Here is a 15,000-nt window from a genome sequence, read left to right as displayed (position 1 = left end):
TTGGATGTTGTAAGTCCACAACAATGCTTAAACCACATCAGGAGACCGCTTTTGAGAAATAAAAAAAATACGACATTTGGACGTTGTAATTGTAATTTAATTCAATGGCAAGAGACCGTTGTGTCTGGCTATTGGTGTTTTTGTACTGTACAATGTACACTGTAGGGTATACATACGATTGATACAAATCATCATGGTATCATTCTGCCAGGTAGGTCTAAATCACAGTCAACATTGGGAAGGTTTTTGGGGAAATCCTATAGAATTGTACATCCAAACAGTGCATGATGACTGAAATGCAGATCGCAAAGATTCGACCGAAATGAACCAAACATTAATGTCGCACTGCAAAGCAAAGGGGTCGCAAAAGCGAGTTTTGAGCCATGAGAAGGAATGAGGCATTGGCCACAATACCTCCAAGGCTAGGGTAAACAGAAGAGTGGCCACAATACCTCCTAGGCTAGGGTAAACAGAAGAGTGGCCACAATACCTCCAAGGCTAGGGTAAACAGAAGAGTGGCCACAATACCTCCTAGGCTAGGGTAAACAGAAGAGTGGCCACAATACCTCCAAGGCTAGGGTAAACAGAAGAGTGGCCACAATACCCCCAAGGCTAGGGTAAACAGAAGAGTGGCCACAATACCTCCTAGGCTAGGGTAAACAGAAGAGTGGCCACAATACCTCCTAGGCTAGGGTAAACAGAAGAGTGGCCACAATACCTCCTAGGCTAGGGTAAACAGAAGAGTGGGCACAATACCTCCTAGGCTAGGGTAAACAGAAAAGTGGCCACAATACCTCCTAGGCTAGGGTAAACAGAAGAGTGGGCACAATACCTCCTAGGCTAGGGTAAACAGAAGAGTGGGCACAATACCTCCTAGGCTAGGGTAAACAGAAGAGTGGCCACAATACCTCCAAGGCTAGGGTAAACAGAAGAGTGGCACAATACCTCCTAGGCTAGGGTAAACAGAAAGTGAGTAGGCTAGGGTAAACACAATACCCCCCTAGGCTAGGGTAAACAGAAGAGTGGCCACAATACCTCCAAGGCTAGGGTAAACAGAAGAGTGGCCACAATACCTCCAAGGCTAGGGTAAACAGAAGAGTGGCCACAATACCTCCAAGGCTAGGGTAAACAGAAGAGTGGGCACAATACCTCCTAGGCTAGGGTAAACAGAAAAGTGGCCACAATACCTCCTAGGCTAGGGTAAACAGAAGAGTGGCCACAATACCTCCAAGGCTAGGGTAAACAGAAGAGTGGCCACAATACCTCCTAGGCTAGGGTAAACAGAAGAGTGGGTACAATACCTCCAAGGCTAGGGTAAACAGAAGAGTGGCCACAATACCTCCAAGGCTAGGGTAAACAGAAGAGTGGCCACAATACCTCCAAGGCTAGGGTAAACAGAAGAGTGGCCACAATACCTCCAAGGCTAGGGTAAACAGAAGAGTGGGCACAATACCTCCTAGGCTAGGGTAAACAGAAGAGTGGGCACAATACCTCCTAGGCTAGGGTAAACAGAAGAGTGGCCACAATACAGGCTAGGGTAAACAGAAGAGTGGCCACAAACCTCCTAGGCTAGGGTAAACAGAAGAACAATACCTCCTAGGCTAGGGTAAACAGAAGAGTGGGCACAATACCTCCTAGGCTAGGGTAAACAGAAGAGTGGGCACAATACCTCCTAGGCTAGGCTAAACAGAAGAGTGGGCACAATACCTCCTAGGCTAGGGTAAACAGAAGAGTGGGCACAATACCTCCTAGGCTAGGGTAAACAGAAGAGTGGCCACAATACCTCCTAGGCTAGGGTAAAGAGAAGAGTGGCCACAATACCTCCTAGGCTAGGGTAAACAGAAGAGTGGCCACAATACCTTAGGCTAGGGTAAAAGAAGAGTGGCCACAATACCTCCTAGGCTAGGGTAAACAGAAGAGTGGCCACAATACCTCCTAGGCTAGGGTAAAGAGTCGGCACAATACCTCCTAGGCTAGGGTAAACAGAAGAGTGGCCACAATACCTCCAAGGCTAGGGTAAACAGAAGAGTGGGCACAATACCTCCTAGGCTAGGGTAAACAGAAGAGTGGCCACAATACCTCCTAGGCTAGGGTAAACAGAAGAGTGGGCACAAACAGCTAGGGTAAACAGAAGAGTGGGCACAATACCTCCTAGGCTAGGCTAAACAGAAGAGTGGCCACAATACCTCCTAGGCTAGGGTAAAGAGAAGAGTGGCCACAATACCTCCTAGGCTAGGGTAAACAGAAGAGTGGGCACAATACCTCCTAGGCTAGGGTAAACAGAAGAGTGGCCACAATACCTCCTAGGCTAGGGTAAACAGAAGAGTGGGCACAATACCTCCTAGGCTAGGGTAAACAGAAGAGTGGGCACAATACCTAGGCTAGGCTAAACAGAAGAGTGGGCACAATACCTCCTAGGCTAGGGTAAACAGAAGAGTGGCCACAATACCTCCTAGGCTAGGGTAAACAGAAGAGTGGCCACAATACCTCCTAGGCTAGGGTAAACAGAAGAGTGGCCACAATACCTCCTAGGCTAGGGTAAACATAAAAGTGGCCACAATACCTCTCAGGCTAGGGTAAAGAGAAGAGTGGGCACAATACCTCCAAGGCTAGGGTAAACAGAAGAGTGGCCATAATACCTCCTAGGCTAGGGTAAACATAAAAGTGGCCACAATACCTCCAAGGCTAGGGTAAACAGAAGAGTGGCCACAATACCTCCTAGGCTAGGGTAAACATAAAAGTGGCCACAATACCTCCAAGGCTAGGCTAAACAGAAGAGTGGGCACAATACCTCCTAGGCTAGGGTAAACAGAAGAGTGGCCACAATACCTCCAAGGCTAGGGTAAACAGAAGAGTGGGCACAATACCTCCAAGGCTAGGGTAAACAGAAGAGTGGCCACAATACCTCCTAGGCTAGGGTAAACAGAAGAGTGGCCACAATACCTCCTAGGCTAGGGTAAACAGAAGAGTGGGCACAATACCTCCAAGGCTAGGGTAAACAGAAGAGTGGGCACAATACCTCCTAGGCTAGGGTAAACAGAAGAGTGGGCACAATACCTCCTAGGCTAGGGTAAACAGAAGAGTGGGCACAATACCTCCAAGGCTAGGGTAAACAGAAGAGTGGCCACAATACCTCCAAGGCTAGGGTAAACAGAAGAGTGGGCACAATACCTCCTAGGCTAGGGTAAACAGAAGAGTGGGCACAATACCTCCTAGGCTAGGGTAAACAGAAGAGTGGCCACAATACCTCCAAGGCTAGGCTAAACAGAAGAGTGGCCACAATACCTCCTAGGCTAGGGTAAACAGAAGAGTGGCCACAATACCTCCAAGGCTAGGGTAAACAGAAGAGTGGCCACAATACCTCCTAGGCTAGGGTAAACAGAAGAGTGGGCAACCTGTAATTTAAAAATATTTGGATTTAATGTAATTGACATACACAAAATAGTCTAAATTGGTGAAGTGAAATGAAAAAAATAACTTGTTTAAAAAATTAGGGGGAACCCCCCCCCCCAGAAAAATGGTGTGTGAATATGTATTCACCCCCTTTGCTATGAAACCCCTAAATAAGATCTGGTGCAACCAATTACCTTCAGAAGTCACACAATTAGTTAAATAAAGTCCACCTGTGTGCAATCTAAGTGTCACATGATCTGACACATGATCTCAGTAAATATACACCTGTTCTGAAAGGACACAGAGTCTGCAACACCCCTAAGCAAGGGGCACCACCAAGAAAGTGGCACTATGAAGAACAAGGAGCTCTCCAAACAGCTCAGGGACAAACTTGTGGAGAAGTACAGATCAGATTTGGGTTATAAAATAATATCTGAAACTTTGAACATTCCACGGAGCATCATTAAATCCATTATTAAAACATGGAAAGAATATGGCACCACAACAAACCTGCCAAGAGAGGGCCGCCCACCAAAACTCACCCACCAGGCAAGGAGGGCATTAACCGGAGAGGCAACAAAGAGACCAAAGATAACCCTGAAGGAGCTGCAAAACTCCACAGCGGAGATTGGAGTATCTGTCCATAGGACCACTGTAAGCCGTACACTCCACAGAGCTGGGCTTTACGGAAGAGTGGCCAGAAAAAAAGCCATTGCTTAAATAAGCAAACACGTTTGGTGTTCGCCAAAAGGCATGAGGGAGACTCCCCAAACATATAGAAGAAGGTACTCTGGTCAGATGAGACTAAAATTGAGCTGTTTGGCCATCAAGGAAAACGCTATGGAAAACGCTATGTCAAATGCCCAACACCTCTCATCACCCCGAAAATACCATCCCCACAGTGAAGCATGGTGGTGGCAACATCATGCTGTGGGGATGTTTTTCATGCTGTGGGGATGTTTTGCAGGGACTGGAAAACTGGTCTGAACTGTAGGAATGATGGATGGCGTTAAATACATGAAAATTCTTGAGGGAAACCTGTTTCAGTCTTCCAGAGATTTGAGACTGGGACAGAGGTTCACCTTCCAGCAGGACAATGACCCTAAGCATACTGCTAAAGCAACACTTGAGTGGTTTAAGGGGAAACATGTAAATGTCTTGGAACAGCCTTGTCAAAGCCCAGACCTCAATCCAATTGAGAATCTGTGGTATGACTTAAAGATTGCTGTACACCAGCAGAACCCATCCAACTTGAAGGAGCTGGAGCAGTTTTGCCTTGAAGAATGGACAAAAATCCCAGTGGCTAGATGTGCCAAGCTTATAGAGACAAACCCCAAGAGACTTGCAGCTATAATTGCTGCAAAAGGTGGATCTACAAAGTATTGACTTTGGGGGGTGAATAGTTACGCACACTCAAGGTTTCAGTTTTTTTGTCTTGTTTATTTCACAATAAAAAATGTTTTGCATCTTCAAAGTGGTCGGCTTGTTGTGTAAATCAAATGATACAAACCACAAAAAAAATCTATTTTAATTCCAGGTTGTAAGGCAACAAAATAGGAAAAATTACAAGGGGGGTGAATACTTTCGCAAGACACTAAACTACTGTATATACACCAATAGAGCACACACAAATCAACACACTTTTGATGATTTCTTGAAGTACAAAACACTTTAAAAGAAGAGGAATAAAGCCTTGACTTAATGAAGGTTGACTGTATTATCAGTACTTACCACAGAGTAGGAGCGCTTGGCTGAGACAAAGCACAGTGCAGAGAACCCTCAGACCACCAGCCATAGTGACCACTCAGCCCTGCTGATCGCCTGCCACCCAGCACCCAGCACCCACACCAAAACACACACACACACACACAACAACAACACACACACCCGACACACACACACACACACCTGACGTCTGGTCAGCACACCTGCAACACACAGAGATAGACAGACAACAGAACAACATTAGAACAGGAACACAGCATTATTCAGCCGAGATGCATGGGGTTTAGGTCTAGGTACAGACATCACCACATATCATTCTCTCTCTCTCTAGGTACAGACATCACCACATATCATTCTCTCTCTAGGTACAGACATCAGCACATATCATTCTCTCTCTCTAGGTACAGACATCAGCACATATCATTCTCTCTCTCTCTAGGTACAGACATCACCACATATCATTCTCTCTCTAGGTACAGACATCACCACATATCATTCTCTCTCTAGGTACAGACATCACCACATATCATTCTCTGTCTCTAGGTACAGACATCACCACATATCATTCTCTCTCTCTAGGTACAGACATCACCACATATCTTTATCTCTCTCTAGGTACAGACATCACCACATATCATTCTCTCTCTCTAGGTACAGACATCACCACATATCTTTATCTCTCTCTAGGTACAGACATCACCACATATCATTCTCTCTCTCTAGGTACAGACATCACCACATATCATTCTCTCTCTCTAGGTACAGACATCACCACATATCATTCTCTCTCTCTCTCTAGGTACAGACATCACCACATATCATTCTCTCTCTCTAGGTACAGACATCACCACATATCATTCTCTCTCTAGGTACAGACATCACCACATATCATTCTCTCTCTCTAGGTACAGACATCACCACATATCATTCTCTCTCTAGGTACAGACATCACCACATATCATTCTCTCTCTAGGTACAGACATCACCACATATCATTCTCTCTCTCTAGGTACAGACATCACCACATATCATTCTCTCTCTCTCTAGGTACAGACATCACCACATATCATTCTCTCTCTAGGTACAGACATCACCACATATCATTCTCTCTCTCTAGGTACAGACATCAGCACATATCTTTATCTCTCTCTAGGTACAGACAAGATGAGATAATGCAGAAATAGAGACATGTAACCAGCCAAACAGTCTCAAACGATTTATACTTTCTATATAGGGAACAGGCCTCAGTTTTAACCAGTCAGTAACTAGTGAAATAAGTTTCCCTCTGCCTGTCTCATCTCATCTCGCTCTGCCCAGTGGAAACAAAACTCTATTAAGCCCTGTGATTAATCCCAAACACCATTCCTCCTGATCGTCATGACATATTCTCTTTACACACCCCTTGATCTCACACACTCCTGGCCTCTTACCCCCCCCCACCACCCCACCCCTCCCCCGAATGAACGAGTACTGAAGAGATTTTTTTCTCTCTGCTCTCAATATCTCTAGTCACACAGGACTAACCCCTCTAAGACTGACTGTAGCTTGAAGACATACACACTCCCAGGTTTACTGTTGCCTGAAGCTATGGTCCAGACACACAGAGAAATGTACCAAAAATGGATTCAATAATAATGAAAAAAGAACAAATGGCTTCTAGACAACTTCCTGGACAAAACGTTCCACTGTAACAGTGAAGATGTAAACTTGGCAGTAGAAAACCTAAACAGTATATTTGACCTCTCAGCTTCCTTATCAAATCTAAAAATGTCCAGCAGACAACCAAAGAAAATGAACAACAATGACAAATGGTTTGATGAAACCTGTCCAACCAAAAAACAGAGACCCAGAAAACCTGCGTCTACGTCTTCACTATGGTGAATCACTAAACCAATACAGAAATACACTACGGAAAAAGAAGGAACAGCATGTCAGAAATCAGCTCAATGTAATTGAAGAATCCATAGACTCTAACCACTTCTGGGAAAATTGGAAAACACTAAACAAACAACAACACAAAGAATTATCTATCCAAAATGGAGATGTATGGGTAAACCACTTCTCCAATCTTTTTGGCTCTAGAACAAAAGAACAAACATCTAAAACATGTACACGATCAAATACAAATCTTAGAATCAACTATTAAAGACTACCAGAACCCACTGGATTCTCCAATTACATTGAATGAACTACAGGACAAAATATAAACCCTCCAACCCAAAAAGGCCTGTGGTGTTGATAATATCCTCAATGAAATGATAAAATATACAGACCATAAATTCCAATTGGCTTTACTTTAACATAATCCTTAGCTCTGGCATTTTCCACAATATTTGGAACCAAGGACTGATCACCCCAATCCACAACAGTGGAGTTCAATTTGACCCCAATAACTACCGTAGAATATGCGTCAACAGTAACCTTGGGAAAATCCTCTGCATTATCATTAAAAGCAGACTAGTGTACTTCCGATTCTGTCAGACCTGGGCCCTGACAGTAAATCTCAGTAAGACCAAAATAATGGTGTTCCAAAAAAGGTCCAGTCGCCAGGACCACAAATATAAATTCCATCTAGACACCGTTGCCCTAAAGCACACAAAAAAATATACATACCTCTGCCTAAACATCAGCACCAGAGGTAACTTCCACAAAGCTGTCAACGATCTGAGAGACAAGGAAAGAAGGGCTTTCTATGCCATCAAAAGGAACATCAAATTTGATAAACCAATTAGGATCTGGCTAAAAATACTTGAATCAGTCATAGAGCCCATTGCCCTTTATGGTTGTGAGGTCTGGGGTCCCGCTCACCAATCAAGAATTCACAAAATGGAACACCAAATTGAGACTCTGCATGCAGAATTCTGCAAACATATCCTCTGTGAACAAAGTAAAACACAGAATAATGCATACAGAGCAGAATTAGGCCGATACCCACTAATTTTCAAAATCCAGAAAAGAGATATTAAATTCTACAATTACCTAAAAGGAACAGATTCCCAAACCTTCCATAACAAAGCCATCATCTCCCTCTCCTCAGAACTAATGATATAGAGCAGTAGATGTTCTAGAACAGTACTAATGATATAGAACAGTAGATGTTCTAGAACAGTACTAATGATATAGAACAGTAGATGTTCTAGAACAGTACTAATGATATAGTACAGTAGGTGTTCTAGAACAGTACTAATGATATAGAATGGTAGATGTTCTAGAACAGTAGTAATGACATAGAGCAGTAAATGTTCAAGAACAGTACTAATGATATAGAACAGTAGATGTTCTAGAACAGTACTAATGATATAGAACAGTATGAGTCATTCTATACCCCTATTCAAAGTGCATTCCTAAACATCTGCTGTACATAAACTACACCGCACATCAGAGGGACAAAAGATGTCGTGCATGTGTCAGTGTGTGTGAGTGTACATTATGTTTGTGTGTGTGTTTGTGTGTGTGTGTGCTGTATTCAGTCAGTCGGATCAAACCCTCAGCTCTGAGGAGGATAGCGTCTCTCTTTCTCCAGCGAGTCCAGACAGGCCCTGAACACTAGAACACAAGAAGACTGTCCCCATGGCATCAGCAGAAACATCTCCTTCTCTACCCAGAATAATAATATATCATTACAATAATAACAACACCAGCCACAGACAGAGACAGAGAGAGACAGAGAGAGAGAGAAACAGAGACAAAAACAGACAGACAGAGAGAGAGAGAGAGAGAGAGAGAGAGAGAGAGAGAAAGACAGACAGACAGACAGACAGACAGACAGACAGACAGACAGACAGACAGACAGACAGACAGACATACAGACAGACAGACACACAGACACACAGACACACAGACACACAGAGAGAGAGAGAGAGATATTATCACTATTATTGTTAGACCGACAGACAGACAGACAGACAGACAGACAGACAGACAGACAGACAGACTATTACTATTATTGTTGTGTTTAGTAGTGATGATGGTAGTAGTAGTAATGATGGTAGTAGTAGTAATGATGGTAGTACTGGTGGTGGTAGTATTAGCAATGATGGTAGTAATACTAATGATGGTAGTAGTAGTAGTAATGGTGGTAGTACTGATGGTGGTAGTAGTAGTAATGGTAGTAGTAGTAGTAATGATGGTAGTAATGATGGTAGTAGTAGTAATGATGGTAGTAGTAGCAATGATGGTAGTACTGATGGTGGTAGTAGTAATGATGGTAGTAGTAGTAGTAATGATGGTAGTAGTAGTAATGATGGTAGTAGTGGTAGTAATGATGGTAGTACTGATGGTGGTAGTAGTAGTAATGATGGTAGTAGTAGTAGTAATGATGGTAGTAGTAGTAATGATGGTAGTAGTAGTAGTAATGATGGTAGTACTGATGGTAGTAGTATTAATAATGATGGTAGTAGTAGTAGTAATGATGGTAGTAGCAGTAGTAATGATGGTAGTAATGGTGGTAGTTGTAGTAGTAATGATGGTAGTACTAGTAGTAATGACGGTAGACGTAGTAGTAATGATGGTAGAATTGATGGTAGTAGACGCAACAATGGTAGTACTGATGGTAGTAGTAGCAGTAATGGTAGTAGTAGTAGTAGTAATGATGGTAGCAGTAGTAATGATGGTAGTAGTAGAAATGATGGCAGTACTGATGGTAGTAGTAGTAATGATGGTAGTAGTAGTAGTAATGATGGCAGTAATGATGGTAGTAGTAGTATTAATGATGGTAGTAGTAGTAGTAATGATGGTAGTAGTAGTAGTAGTAATGATGGTAGTAGTAGTAATGATGGCAGTAATAATGGTAGTAGTAGTATTAATGATGGTAGTAGTGGTAGTAATGATGGTAGTAGTAGTAGTAGTAGTAATGATGGTAGTAGTAGTAATAATGATGGTAGAAGTAGTAGTAATGATGGTAGTAATGGTGGTAGTAGAAGTAATGATGGCAGTAGTAGTAGTAATGATGGTAGAAATGATGGTAGTAGGAGTAATGATGGATGGACCGATGGTAGTAGTAGTAGTAATGGTGGTAGTAGTAGTAGTAATGATGGTAGTAGTAGTAATGATGGTATTAGTAGTAGTAATGATGGTAGTAGTAGTAGCAATGATGGTGGTAGTAGTTGTAATGATGGTAGTAGCAGTAGAAATGATGGTAGTAATGGTGGTAGTAGTTGCAATGATGGTAGTAGCAGTAGTAATGATGGTAGATGGTAGTAATGATGGTAGTAGTAGTAGTAATGATGGTAGTAGTATTAGTAATGATGGTAGTAATGATGGTAGTAGAGGCAATGATGCTAGTACTGATGGTAGTAGTAGTAGTAATGGTAGTAGCAGTAGTAATGATGGTAGTAGCAATGATGGCAGTATTAGTAGTAATGATGGTAGAATTGATGGTAGTAGACGCAACAATGGTAGTACTGATGGTAGTAGTAGTAGTAATTGTAGTAGTAGTAGTAATGATGGTAGTAATGATGGTAGCAGAAGCAATGATGGTAGTAGTAGCAATGATGGTAGCAGAAGTAGTAATGATGTAGTAATGATGTTAGTAGTAGTAGTAGTAATGGTGGTAGTAGTAGTAGTAGTAATGATGGTAGTAGTAGTAATGATGCTAGTAATCATGGTAGTAGTAGTAGTAGTAGTGATGGTTGTAATGATGGTAGTAGAAGTAATGATGGTAGTAATGATGGTAGTAGTGAAAATGATGGTAGTAGTAGCAATGATGGTAGTATTGATGGTAGTAGTAGTAGTAATGATGGTAGTAGTAGTAATGATGGTAGTAGAAGTAGTAATGATGGTAGTAGTAGTAGTAATGATGGTAGTAGAAGTAGTAATGGTGGTAGTAGTAGTGGTAATGAAGGTAGTAGTAGTAGTAGTAATGGTGGTAGTATCCGTAATGATAATGGTAGTAATGATGATGGTAGTAGTAGTAATGATGGTAGTAGTAGTAGTAATGATGATGGTAGTAATGATGGTAGTAGTGATGGTGGTAGTAGTAGTAATGATGATGGTGTAATGATAGTAGTAGTAGTAATGATGGTGGTAGTAGTAGTAATGATGGTAGTAGAGGTAATGATGGTAGTAGTAGTAGTAGTAGTAGTAATGATGGGTAGTAGTAGTAGTAGTATCGATGGTAGTAGTAGTAGTAGTAGTAATGATGGTAGTAGTAGTAGTATTGATGGTAGTAGTAGTAGTAATGATGGTAGTAGTAGTAATGATGATGGTAGTAATGATGATGGTAGTAGTAGTAGTAGTAATGATTGTAGTAGTAGTAGTAATGATGGTAGTAGTAGTAGTATTGATGGTAGTAGTAGTAGTAATGATGGTAGTAGTGGTAATGATGATGGTAGTAATGATGATGGTAGTAGTAGTGATGATGGTAGTAGTAGTAGTAATGATGGTAGTAGTAGTAGTAGTAATGATGGTAGTAGTAGTAGAAGTAATGATGGTAGTAGTAGTAGTAGTGATGGTAGTAGTAGTAGTGATGGTAGTAGTAGTACTAATGATGGTAGTAGTAGTAGTGATGGTAGTACTGATGGTGATAGTAGTAGTAATGATGGTAGTAGTAGTAGTAATGATGATGGTAGTAATGATGATAGTAGTGATGGTGGTAGTAGTAGTAATGATGATGGTCGTAATGATAGTAGTAGTAGTAATGATGGTAGTAGAAGTAGTAATGGTGGTAGTAGTAGTGGTAATGAAGGTAGTAGTAGTAGTAGTAATGGTGGTAGTATGATGGTAATGATAATGGTAGTAATGATGATGGTAGTAGTAGTAATGATGGTAGTAGTAGTAGTAATGATGATGGTAGTAATGATGGTAGTAGTGATGGTGGTAGTAGTAGTAATGATGATGGTCGTAATGATAGTAGTAGTAGTAATGATGGTGGTAGTAGTAGTAATGATGGTAGTAGAGGTAATGATGGTAGTAGTAGTAGTAGTAGTAATGATGGTAGTAGAAGTAATGATGGTAGTAGTAGTAGTAGTAGTAATGATGGTAGTAGTAGTAGTATTGATGGTAGTAGTAGTAGTAGTAGTAGTAGTAGCAATGATGGTAGTAGTAGTAGTAATGATGGTAGTAGTAGTAGTAGTAATGATTTTAGTAGTAGTAATGATGGTAGTAGTAGTAGTATTGATGGTAGTAGTAGTAGTAATGATGGTAGTGGTAGTAATGATGATGGTAGTAGTAGTGATGATGGTAGTAGTAGTAGTAATGATGGTAGTAGTAGTAGTAGTAATGATGGTGTAGTAGTAGAAGTAATGATGGTAGTAGTAGTAGTAGTGATGGTAGTAGTAGTAGTGATGGTAGTAGTAGTACTAATGATGGTAGTAGTAGTAGTGATGGTAGTACTGATGGTGATAGTAGTAGTAATGATGGTAGTAGTAGTAGTAATGATGATGGTAGTAATGATGATAGTAGTGATGGTGGTAGTAGTAGTAATGATGATGGTCGTAATGATAGTAGTAGTAGTAATGATGGTAGTAGAAGTAGTAATGGTGGTAGTAGTAGTGGTAATGAAGGTAGTAGTAGTAGTAGTAATGGTGGTAGTATCCGTAATGATAATGGTAGTAATGATGATGGTAGTAGTAGTAATGATGGTAGTAGTAGTAGTAATGATGATGGTAGTAATGATGGTAGTAGTGATGGTGGTAGTAGTAGTAATGATGATGGTCGTAATGATAGTAGTAGTAGTAATGATGGTGGTAGTAGTAGTAATGATGGTAGTAGAGGTAATGATGGTAGTAGTAGTAGTAGTAGTAATGATGGTAGTAGTAGTAGTAGTAGTATCGATGGTAGTAGTAGTAGTAGTAGTAATGATGGTAGTAGTAGTAGTAATGATGGTAGTAGTAGTAGTAGTAATGATTGTAGTAGTAGTAATGATGGTAGTAGTAGTAGTAATGATGGTAGTAGTAGTAGTAGAAATGATTGTAGTAGTAGTAGCAATGATGGTAGTAGTAGTAGTATTGATGGTAGTAGTAGTAGTAATGATGGTAGTAGTGGTAATGATGATGGTAGTAATGATGATGGTAGTAGTAGTGATGATGGTAGTAGTAGTAGTAATGATGGTAGTAGTAGTAGTAGTAATGATGGTAGTAGTAGTAGTAGTACTGATAGTAGTAGTAGTACTGATGGTAGTAGTAGTAGTGATGGTAGTAGTAGTACTAATGATGGTAGTAGTAGTAGTGATGGTAGTACTGATGGTGATAGTAGTAGTAATGATGGTAGTAGTAGTAGTAATGATGATGGTAGTAATGATGATAGTAGTGATGGTGGTAGTAGTAGTAATGATGATGGTCGTAATGATAGTAGTAGTAGTAATGATGGTGGTAGTAGTAGTAATGATGGTAGTAGAGGTAATGATGGTAGTAGTAGTAGTAGTAGTAATGATGGTAGTAGTAGTAGTAGGAGTAGTAGTAATGATGGTAGTAGTAGTAGTAATGATGGTAGTAGTAATGATGGTAGTAGTAGTGATGATGGTAGTAGTAGTAATGATGGTAGTAGTAGTAGTAATGATGGTAGTAGTAGTAGTGATGGTAGTACTGATGGTGATATTAGTAGTAATGATGGTAGTAGTAGTAATGATGGTAGTAATGATGGTGATAGTAGTAGTACTGATGGTAGTAGTAGTAGTGATGGTAGTACTGTTGGTAGTAGTAGTACTGATGGTAGTAGTAGTACTGATGGTAGCAATGATGGTAGTAGTAGTACCGATGGTAGTACTGATTGTAGTAGTAGTACTGATGGTAGTAGTAGTAGTGGTGGTAGTAGTACCGGTGGTAGTAATGATGGTAGTAGTACTGATGGTAGTAATGATGGTAGTAGTAATGGTAGTATAACTGATGGTAGTAATGATGGTAGTGGTAGTAGTAATGATGGTATGTAGTAGTACTGATGGTAGTAGTGATGGTGGTAGTAGTAGTAGTAGTAGTAATGATGGTAGTAGTAGTAGTAATGATGGTAGTAGTAGCAGTAGTAATGATGGTAGCAGTAGTAGTAGTAATGATTGTAGTAGTAGTAGTAATGATGGTAGTAGTAGTAGTATTGATGGTAGTAGTAGTAGTAATGATGGTAGTAGTAGTAATGATGATGGTAGTAATGATGATGGTAGTAGTAGTAATGATAGTAGTAGTAGCAGTAGTAATGGTGGTAGTAGTAGTAGTATAATGATGGTAGTAGTAATGGTAGTATAACTGATGGTAGTAATGATGGTAGTGGTAGTAGTAATGATGGTTGTAGTAGTAGTGATGGTAGTAATGATGGTGATAGTAGTAGGAGAGAGAGACAGAGAATTGGTGGAAAGTGGTGTTGGGGGTAAAACATACGACATTATAAAATCCTTGTACACAAACAACAAGTGTGCGGTTAAAATTGGCAAAAAACACACAGATTTCTTTCCACAGAGACGGGGGGTGAGACAGGGATGCAGCTTAAGCCCCACCTTCTTCAACATATATATCAACTAATTGGCGCAGGCACTAGAAAAGTCTGCAGCACCCGGCCTCACCCTACTAGAATCTGAAGTCAAATGTCTACTGTTTGCTGATGATCTGGTGCTTCTGTCACCAACCAAGGAGGGCCTACAGCAGCACCTAGATCTTCTGCACAGATTCTGTCAGACCTGGGCCCTGACAGTAAATCTCAGTAAGACCAAAATAATGGTGTTCCAAAAAAGGTCCAGTCACCAGGACCACAAATACAAATTCCATCTAGACACCATTGCCCTAGAGCAGACAAAAAACTGTACATACCTCGGCCTAAACATCAGCACCAGAGGTAACTTCCACAAAGCTGTGATCGATCTGAGAGACAAGGCAAGAAGGGCCTTCTATGCCATCAAAAGGAACATAAAATTCGACATACCAATTAGGATCTGGCTAAAAATACTTGAATCAGTCATAG

At 40.9% G+C, this 15,000-nt stretch overlaps 1 protein-coding gene across 2 annotated transcripts in view; it reads right to left on the bottom strand.

The window, feature by feature from the left end:
- cdon (cell adhesion associated, oncogene regulated) overlaps positions 1-15,000 on the bottom strand; it is a 138,396-nt gene that overhangs the window by 70,331 nt on the left and 53,065 nt on the right. For both annotated transcript variants that reach the window (XM_042297772.1, XM_042297771.1), the window contains exon 2: positions 5,125-5,321. In XM_042297772.1, coding sequence (XP_042153706.1) covers positions 5,125-5,188 — 64 coding nt within the window. In that variant the 5' untranslated portion in view covers positions 5,189-5,321. The remainder of the gene's footprint in view (positions 1-5,124; positions 5,322-15,000) is intronic.

The sequence above is a fragment of the Oncorhynchus tshawytscha genome, linkage group LG14 (assembly GCF_018296145.1).
Source record: "Oncorhynchus tshawytscha isolate Ot180627B linkage group LG14, Otsh_v2.0, whole genome shotgun sequence".
NCBI classification, from domain to species: domain Eukaryota; kingdom Metazoa; phylum Chordata; class Actinopteri; order Salmoniformes; family Salmonidae; genus Oncorhynchus; species Oncorhynchus tshawytscha.
Note: the sequence above shows the minus strand (reverse complement) of the source record. Positions and strands in the feature narration are given on the sequence as shown.